We start from the raw sequence: 10,076 nt of genomic DNA, 5'->3' as shown, positions 1-10,076 counted from the left end.
TTTTGTATTCTGTCCATGTTTGAGCATGTAAACACCATGTCCCATTCATGAGAAACCTGTCCATGCTTTCCACTGCGCTCTGCAAGAAATTGGGGTGTATGAGCAGAATGTTAATACCCGATCCTCTGTGGTCATGTGAACACCATATCCCTATTATGATCATAACCAGGATGAGTTTCATAAACAGGTTATTCATTCATTCTCTGAATCTAATAAAAAATAAGCAAATATTATGTCATCCAAAACATAAATACATTATAAAAAAATATTTACACACCTAATAGTTACAGCAAAATAGATGCAGGACTAGACTATTTTTAAAGCCACCCAGAATGAAATTTTAGAACAAAAATTGAAATTGAAGAAAAGAAAAACATGAACCGCCATAAATTACTAAGATTGGGAATTTTGTCCAGGTTTACTGCAACATGAAACTTGACATTTTTGTCACATGGCAGAGACAAGGGTAGGACAGAACTGTGAAATACATGCTGTTTAAGCTGTTTAAGCTCTCTTAAGCTTTCTTGTGTTTCTCAGTTCTGCAAATGGGATTTTGCTACCTTGATTGCCATAGAGCCGACTTTCTGCATAAAATACATCAAGCCTTATACGCATTCCTTCCTGCCGGTTTCAGCTATGTCTCAAATCTTGGCTAAATTTTGTAAATGCAAGAGGCATTCAGTGGATTTTTTTTAAATGATGTTACCAATGAGATGTTAAAATGCAATGTCAGGAAAACTGTTAAAATCCTACTTCCCCATCAATGAACAGCACAATAGAGTTGCAGCTGTCTTACTTGTTTCGAGGTTTACTATGCTTTGACAATTGATTACCACACCATATACATTTGTTTATTTAACCTTTATTTTCAAAAGGAAGACTGTTCAAACATACTTCCATTTTTAAAAAGGAGTTTAGTGTCATTTTTAGTAAAACTTTTTTCAACCAAACTAAAAACCTTGTTTTATATACCGTGAAACCGCAGTATTTTCTGAATCATCCTACAATGCAATCTAATTTTGTTGGAACCCTACTGAACTAAAACTCTTGAAACACTGATTTAAGACATTTATATCCAATCTAAAGCTTACTTTTTTAGAATTAAATACTTGAACTTTTTAGAGATTTAAGGAACCCTGCTAATGCTTAGTTGAGCAATTGGTTGAAAAACTTGAGTGACAGGAAAATTGACAAAGAAAATTCTCTTTATTGACCATTTCGGATACAAATCGTTGTAGGGCACCATAGAAATATAGACATTGTACATTTATATACGGTGTACATTAAAAAGAATGATCCCATCCTATTGAGTTTACAGTATATAAATGAACGGATGCAAGATGTTGGTATGTAAAAATGACACCGATATTGTCCAGAGGATGTTGAAAAAAAGACACGAAATGATCGTCGTATGAGTATGGCGAGGGGTGGCCGCGTGCGGCGAACACACAGCAGCCGAGGGAACGGTTAAGTGGAAAGAGCGCCCAGTCGAATCACAAACACACAAACATTTGTCCATGAAAATCTGAACCGACATTTCAGTGCACCAGAAGAATAAAAACACACCTGCTAATCTACCACAGTCAGCGAACGCAGTTGTCAAGCTGACAGGTCTCCCTGACTTGCTTCACACATTTTAAAAAACAACCTGTCTGCAAGCTCCGGTTATGAATGAGGCATGACTGTGCTGCGTGTGCGAACACAATCACAAACTTCAGATACCTCATTTCAGTCAGGTAAAAAAAAAACAAAAAAAACCAAAAAAAAAAACATGATTTGTAATAACGACATCTTTCCAACTCATGCCAGAGGTTACATTTAAAACAACAGAAAACCAGTTAAATGCAATTATAGAGTAAGCTGTTGAGTGAGGTATGAAATTCCAGGCCGTGTATCGCCTGTTTGCAGTTTTCCGGGTTTCGTAACTGAGGTTGTAGCAGCTTAGGTGTGTGGAAAAACCCAGTTAAGTGGACTGTGACTGCGGGTTCCCTGACACTTAGAAATACACAAAACATTTTTTTCCTCGTAGCAGACAGCATACAACACACATCTTCAAAAGACTAAGAAAAAGTATATTACTGTACTAAGTGATGACAGAAGGACCAAGCTAGGTGAAGCTGTGAGAGCCAGATGGAATGGTACAGCCCTGTGGGATAGCAGTGCCACTGACTATCCTCTGTTACAATCAAACTGTGTTTGACCAATTGCAATTTGCCTTAACGAGTGACTGGGTGAGCGCTTAGAGACCAAGGACCGTGTGAAGACAAAATGTAACAGCAATTTTGTAAAAGCTCCCTGAAGAAACGACACTGATGCTCTCAGCCTAGAACTCTGCCAACCCCTATCCTTAAAAACACACATTATACCAAAAAAAAAGATTATGACATGAAAAAGCAGCACACTCATGTTTTTTTTAAATGGTATGTAACCCGAAGGAAAAACAGTAAGTCTGATCATACTAACGATACACTTTTACATCTCCCCACTACACGCCGAGGACCGCGAAGAAAGTCTGAGAAGCATAACTATGTCTAAACTGTCCTAAAGAGAAGGGGGGTAAGGATGCTTCTGCTCTACTGGTGAGACGGGGGCAAAATCAGTTAAGCAGATTAGAAATGGGGAGGAAAAGAAAACCCTACCATCTGTTACCTATTCTCATCCTAAACGCTGAAGCTCAACTCCATCTATAATACGACGCAAAGGATAGGTTAACCACTTCACACGAACACACACACAAAAAAAAACAAAAAAAAACAGCAAGTATAGGTAAAATTCACCTTTGTCCAGTACAAAACATGGAGAAAAATCTATATGCCCTACCATCTCAGATGCGGGTACAACAAATAAGTAACATTAAGCAGAGAAGAGTTCCTACAAACCGTCTTAAGGGGGGGAACGGAAACGTCCAGGGCTCCTTGGAGCACGCTTTTGTCCAGTATAAAAGACTTGTGATAACATGACATGTAGAGAAAAGGGCTGTTACCTTTCATGTAATTCTTAGATCTATGCTTGAGCAAGGTCCATCGTTCTATCCAGTGCTGTTGCATGATTATTTGAACTGTGTTAACCCACCTTTTCTGGCAAAAGAGGGCTTTGTCGTGAACAGTGGTCATGTGGTGGCACTGGTGTTGGAGATAAAGCCCAGTTCTGGTTAACAGTAAGTCAGTATGTTGAAGTGAGGTAGCATGCGTTGTGAATTACTGGTCCTCTTCCTCCTCCTCCTCCTCAGATGATTCCTGGGACGCCTTTTCTTCCTTCTCCTATGACAGAAGGAAAAAAAAAAACCTGTCAGCCCCCGACTACGCCCACAAGGAAAATGCCATCAACATTTAACAATAATAGCTGTCTGTGATTCATGTCCTAACGTGACTGTTTTACTTTTAATAACCCCAAACATGAAAAAAAAATATAAATCTCTTTGATAAACTGCTGTGGCACAAGGAACAAGGAAGAGTGAGCCATCTGCAGCGACGAGTGATTCATAAGAGTGGTGAGTCACAATGAGGCATCCTGCTTTTGCTCCCTTGTCTTTTTCTCCCTCCTCACACTCACTACTGACCAAGATGTTCATTCATAAAAATGAGCGGGTCTGGTTAGGAGGGTAACTTTGGGTCATTCCTTTCTGTGACTAATTCAATCCAGACTTGTTTTAAGCGTACGCCCTAACCACTCATGCACATGACAGAATGTTACTACAAGACCGCAACTTCTTCCTAGATTAAACATGCTATTCTGACCTGCTCTACAAAGTCTGGCAACTCATTTTTGCTATAAAAAAAGAACTGCAGAGTTACTCAACATTTGGATTAAGGAGACTTTGTTCAAACTGCTGTGCAGGTTCAGATTTGCCAACAAGGTAGAGTGTGCTCTAAATGACACAAATAGCTGCGATGAGTAAAAATGACTTGTCTGAGGGGAAAGAGGAAGGCGAGGGAATTAGGAAAATGCAATTTCGCCCTGCAGACAGTCACAGTCATACCAATCATAATTGAATTGAGGTAGGAATGGTTTAAAACAAATGGGAGTGTTTGCGAAGGGACTCTTACCTCTCTCTTAGGTCTTCCCCTGCGCTTTCCTCCTGCAGCCGGAGCTGCCGCCTTCTAAAAAAGAAAAACAATGCATGTTAACAGAGATACGAGCGTGATGCATTTTGTTGTGATTTTCTTGCTCTTACTGATCTGCTCATTGCAGCCAAGATTTTTTTTGAGGGGGATCAGTGCAAAAACCTGTGATATAAACAACCTAAATCTCCTAACTGAAATCTGCTTCTGGCTGCCTGCAGGTGGCAGTAGCACCTCTGAAATGAGACAGATGGAAAAGGGGCATTGGGTTCATTGGCTATTATCTGGAAGGCCGACAGGAACTGCACACAGGGCACTCCAGTTCGCTGGCCACCTGGTCTGAGGCTCAGAGACAGCTGGTGGAACTGAGCGGAGACACAAACCCTCTGCAGCTCGGCCCTCGCTGCTAAAACCTATATCATACATGTGTGTTTTACGCTCCCTCTCCCTTTCCCATACATAGCAGCGAAGACCGAGCGCACGGGGGAGCTGGAGGGTTGGGGCGAGGGAGAAAAATCAGTTGTTGCTATGGAGACGACAGGCAGAGAAGAACTAGGGCTGTGTGCTGGGTGGGGGCGGAGGGGTGCTTAGTGTCAGCTTGGAAACAGTCTTGCGGCCTCTGCACCTGCACCGCACTGTGCATGACAAGCTGCAGGAAGCTGGAGGACAGGAAGTACAGACTGAGCGAGCATCGCTCGAGAAAAAAAAGTAAGGCAGTAAACCAAGGTCTTTACAATGGGAAACCCAAGCCAGGCTATTTCTGACAACAGGAGGAGGGGGGAAGCAGCTAAATTGCAGCCAACCAATATATCACAAGTAACAGCAGGATGTCCTTTTAAGAGGATGAGGTTAGCTACCGTTAAAGTGGTCATCAACCATAAAGGAATGAGGGTTAGACAAAGGAAATGACTGCAAGACAAGATGGGATAACAGTGAGAAGCTGTCTTTCTTGGCATGGAGGCCATTGCAGTTTAGGATGAATGCTGACTGTTGCTGAAATCGTGACCTGTCGCCACATGCCCACTGACGGCTCTGACTCACCTTGGCCTTGGTGGTGGAGGACTTGTTTTTGCTACCCTTCGGCCGTCCTCTGGACCTCTTTGGAGTAGGAGACCCACTTGCCTCCTGACAATCACAACAGCGAAGATAGTTAGAATACCACAACGGACAAAAAAAACCCAATGTATTCTTTACAACTCAGTCTTTATTTACATCATAAGGAGGATCTGCTCTTCGTACAATATGAGAATGGAAACATGCTCATCAACATAAAGTACACTTTCCAAGGTCAGTGCAACTAATATGGACTTTAAAAACTGACAGGTGCTCAGAGCCACATGTTGCTTTGCTCCGACATGGAAAAACAAACACGTATAATAATAAAAGACGATATTCAGAAGTGAAAGTCTCCCTAAAAAGGCATGCACAGGTTGTGCTTTTAGTGGACAAATAACAAAAGGCTATGCACTTTAAGGGGCCCTTCACATTTCTTTTAGCTTTCTCGTGACTTATCTACTTATTTCTGCCTTTTTTTCTTGTTTCATTTATGGAAGATGAAAAATAAACAATCTGAATCTGAAAATGAAAGGAACCGGACTGAGGTGCAGAAAGGGGAATTATCTGTGGGGGATTACCACCAGCACCAAAATGCAAGGTAAATTCAGTATCGTCCTGTGACAGTTTGTGGTTGTAAGCCATGTCATGGTGGACACTTCTCCTATTGCACTTGAAGCGTGTTTACAACCGCAGCTCATAGCAACCGAGCAATTCAATACTAAAAGAGTGACAGCTATACGAGCCATTCTGTGCTTCGCCTCGGCTATGTCATTCATTACATGACGAGCAGAGGTGAGTCGTCAGGGGGTTAATACAGGTTTAAAGGTGTCGGGTTACAGGTTGCTTACAAACCGGTGAGACACACAGGAAGTTTGTTGTAGACTTCTACGTTTACACTGATAAAGGGGTGAGCAAATGGTCACAGGGGCTTGCTGCAGCCATATCTTGAATCACACAGAGCTCGTTGGAATAGCAGGGAGCTTATGTTATAGATATGCATGACTACCTAATATGCAATATTATCTACCTGGAACAGATGTGAGGTAATGGTGTGTTTTGTTTCTAGTCAAAGTCCTCAGTGCATGCCCACTTTTGTTGCAATTTGGGGTGCTGATATTCTCAAAGCTTGCAAAACTGGGAAAACTTTTCAATGACAATACTTTTTCCTTGCCCCACTAAGTTTAAAGAAAAACAAAGAAAGAAAGAAAACAAACTCAAACTTATAGTACAGCTACGTTACACTGTCAATGTTCTTACTTAATGTTCTCTTATACACAAATTCCCATGATTATTCCAAAACTTTCAATTAGTTGTTCAATGACTTTTCAAGGCCTGTAAAATGCGACTGTGAAACCCTATGACTTTTGTCCGTGAAAAGTATGTGTAATTTCCAACAAATAAATAAATTGGCACTAAAGTTACTTACGTCAGAGGTCTTTACCTGGGGCTGCTTGCGGGGTCTTCCACGCCCCCTCTTCTCCGGCGCCTCCTTCTCCTTCGGTGAGACTGTCCCCTTGTCGCTCATGTTTGCTTTGCTTTACAGACCTGGAAAATAAATCACAACAGTCACGCCTGCTGCTAAACAAAGCCCCATTTTCATACAAACATGCACCAAAAAATACAAGGGCTATAAACTCACTGACCGCAGCAGCAAACCTAAAATGACCGAGCTAACCACACACCGGTAACACGTTAAACTCAAATTAATCCGCGCTTATTTCCAAGTCTATTCCTGTCTCATCTGTGCTCCGTTACATGGCCAAACGGTGCCACACAAACAAGGGATTGACACCGAACCGACTGATATCGCTGGGACTCCGTAGGCGGTCGCAGGCCGCATAAATCTGCAAGATTACTGAACCCGATGCTCCCTCCCCGCACCGACCATGTTTAGAGGCCCTATGCTGTAGTTGTTGTGGCCAATAATCGGGCCTGCGCATAAAACTATCTCAGCATGTCTGCACGCCGGGGCCGTGGAGAGGTCCACCGACACACACACATACACACACACAACGGCGGATGTGTGTCCGGTGGGATTTGAGTTTTAAAACAGAGCCTGCATGGACGCTTTCAAAAAATAGCGCAGAAAATGTGACCGAGCAAGCGAGGTGCGTTCGGTTCACTTGCGGCGCCGAAAGCCCGGGCCGGGGCAACAAAAGACGGCTTCATATTAAAGCATGCAGCCTCCTCTCGTCGGAGCTGCCGCTCTGTGAAATGCATTAAAAATATCTATCCAATCGAGCATGCAAACTTTCAGCTGCTCACCGTCGCTTGTCTTGCACTCACCTATCGCTCGGATATAACCTCGGCTCTGAATTTAAGACGAAATGTTTCCTTTAAGCCTGGCTGGTTGTACCCGGTTAAAAAGCCTTGCACAGATCTATAGGCTACAGCTTTTATTCGTCAGGCAACACGCACAGCCCGCCCCTTTCAAATCCTAGCTCGTGCACCCTTTAAAAAACCTTATGTATCAGAAAAGGCAGAAAACTGATTTCTTCTTAAGAAATACGACTATGAATTCTTACCAGCAGGTTGAGAAGTTTGTTCCTTCGACGTCCTATAAATAGCACGTGTGTCTTGTCTCCTGCAGATAATGGAAAAAGGCGCCAGCCAGGAGGAGTTTTGAGGCAATTTAAAGAGCCGCCCTCATGGGAGGGCGGGGATATGATAAATGGGCCACCAACAGTACGAGAGGAGCACCCGCCCCCCTCCCGGAACCTCATTATTCCCCTAGTTTGATAACAAAACATCAAAAAGCCTAACTAATTGGCAGAATGTAACTTCAGCGACACAAGAAAATATTATCATTGAAATACTGTATCACTTAGGCCCAAATCATTATATTTATTCATTATGCCTAATTACAACACTATCATTTTTCTTGATTTTTTTTTTTTTAAATTTCAATTGCACTTCCTGTTCCTATGTTTATTATATTCTCATTTTAGTTATGTATCTCTTATTATTTATTTCTGTTAGTTTCTATGGGGCTGCAACTTGGAATCATTTTTATTTCTTTTTTGTTTTTGCACCTGCACTTTCCCTATTTTTAATGGTGATTTTAAAAAGTTAATCATTTAGTAATTAATTTGACCTTTTATATCTTTTCTTTTACTCTTCTATGGTAAGCATCTACCCTTTGATATGTTTTATCGCTCTCTAAAGCACTTTGAATGCCCGTATTATATGAAATCTGCCTTACAAATAAAGCTGCCTTGCCGTTATAAATTAATCTGTTGATTGTTTTCTCAAATAATTGATAAGTTCTTTGGTCCTCAGTGTTAAAAAGTGGTGAAAAAATGTCGATCCGTGTTTCCCAAAGTCCAAGATGACGTCCTCAAATGTCTCATTTCGTCCACAACCCCAATATTCAGAGAAGTAAAGAAATCAGAAATTAAGCTGAAATCAGAGAATTTCGAGTTTTTCCTTATAAAATTATTAAAAACTCAATTAATTGATTATAAAATTAGTAGGAAATTAGAATAATATTTGATAACTAACTGATTAATTATTGCTGCTCCATTTATCTGCACATATTTGCTTCCTTTTCTCTGCTGTAACGACTGGAGGATCTTCACGGTATCTTAATATTGTATGCATGTCTTAAACAGTACATACCACAGACTCCACAGTGGAAGCACAAACTGGTTTTGAGCTCAGACAGGCATTTCTTGTTATTTTCCTCTTGAAGCATCATCTTCTACAGTGACAACGTATCCAGATCCTTTACTCAGATAAAAGTTCAACAATTTAAAACTGCTCCACTGCCAAAAGCTCTGTCAAAATGTGTAAAATTAAGCCAGCAAAATGAACTTAAAATATCAAAAGTTAGTTTATTTAATGAAAAGGCTCCATGCAATATTTTGCACTATTACATATGACATTGTGGATTAAGAGTTTTCTGTTGTAGTTTTTGGAGGTGGAGCTCATTTAAATCTGCTTAATATACTGCTGGCTAATTTACTTTGTAATAATGTATCAGTTCCTTTGTACTCATCAGATGTTTCTGATGTCAAATCTTAATTTGTAAAGTAATGGTTTAGATAGAGCTGTCAAATAAATGTAGAAAACACAATATTTCTCTCTCAAATTTAGTGGAGCAGAAGAAAGATGTAGAATAACCTCTGAGTGTGACTGCTGCAGAAACTGTGTACTCTCTCTTGATGTTTTGTAAAATTTGATAACTTGCTCTCATTAGTGACAAATTTTTATTTTTAATGATACTTAGATTGCTCTCTAACGGTCTTAAAGTGATTAATTAAATCTTTTATTTACCTATATTAGAAATTTTATTCATTATTTTATAATCACATTTCTTAAAGGACCCTAAGGAAATATTTTTGCTCAACCCATGTTTTGTTGATTCTGTGAGTAAACTGTTTTTCTCTCGTGCCTCCATGGAGAATAAAGAATCCGATCGGTGACCGTCTCAAATAAAAAGCAAAACTATATCAAAACATTTCTTTTACAAACTCTCAAACAACACGGCAGCCCTCTCTGAAAGGGAACTGAAATACAAGTTAAGCTCGTCAATGCTCTCGTTTTAAAGCCAGACTCCATTCACCAAAGCAATATTTTTTCCTCGCTGAACGCAGACACTGTCGCTGCCCCAATAGGTAGTTTATGTGGCCAAACTTACCTTTTAAAACACCAAAGTCACATAAAAACACAAACATAGTCATTTATAGAGGTAGCACTAAACCAGCAGGTTATTTGTGAAGGGACTTTAAATTGTTTAAAGAAAGCATGGATAAGTTTCACTTTTAGTTCAGTTCACCCTCGGAAAGGGCTTTTTGTTTGGGAAGTTCTCAGCATATGACTGGATAAATGACGGTTGGATAATACTGCACGAGTTGTGTTGGAGTTTTAAACTTATGTTTTGATATAGTTTTGCTGTTGTTAAACGCACTCACCTCTGACTCTCCTGCAGAGTGTTCTTTAGCATTTTAATGTATCACT

General features: G+C 40.5%; 1 protein-coding gene and 1 long non-coding RNA gene across 7 annotated transcripts; one reads left to right on the top strand and one right to left on the bottom strand.

Moving 5' to 3' along the window:
• Positions 1–1,187: 1,187 nt before the first annotated feature.
• On the bottom strand, positions 1,188–7,770 carry hmga1a (high mobility group AT-hook 1a). Of its 6 annotated transcripts, none has more exons than XM_042492543.2 (5): positions 7,643–7,770; positions 6,559–6,662; positions 5,103–5,186; positions 4,047–4,100; positions 1,188–3,260 (listed from the first exon to the last, which is right to left on the bottom strand). In XM_042492543.2, exons 2-5 carry the CDS (start codon positions 6,640–6,642, stop codon positions 3,198–3,200), a joined length of 285 nt encoding a protein of 94 aa, XP_042348477.1. In that variant the 5' UTR covers positions 6,643–6,662; positions 7,643–7,770; the 3' UTR covers positions 1,188–3,197. The 6 variants fall into 6 exon arrangements, with proteins under 6 accessions (XP_042348477.1, XP_042348475.1, XP_087938085.1 ...); XM_042492541.2 differs by having other exon boundaries at positions 6,544–6,662; positions 7,643–7,766; XM_088081959.1 differs by lacking the exon at positions 7,643–7,770 and adding an exon at positions 7,404–7,559.
• Positions 5,180–8,345, top strand: LOC148188688 (uncharacterized). The gene is made up of 3 exons (XR_015777445.1): positions 5,180–5,348; positions 5,615–5,715; positions 7,708–8,345. It is a non-coding gene; the product is annotated as an uncharacterized LOC148188688 (long non-coding RNA).
• Positions 8,346–10,076: the final 1,731 nt, after the last annotated feature.

The sequence above is a fragment of the Plectropomus leopardus genome, chromosome 9 (genome assembly GCF_026936395.1).
Source record: "Plectropomus leopardus strain MGB_pleo_1.0 chromosome 9, ASM2693639v1, whole genome shotgun sequence".
NCBI lineage: Eukaryota > Metazoa > Chordata > Actinopteri > Perciformes > Serranidae > Plectropomus > Plectropomus leopardus.
Note: the sequence above shows the minus strand (reverse complement) of the source record. Positions and strands in the feature narration are given on the sequence as shown.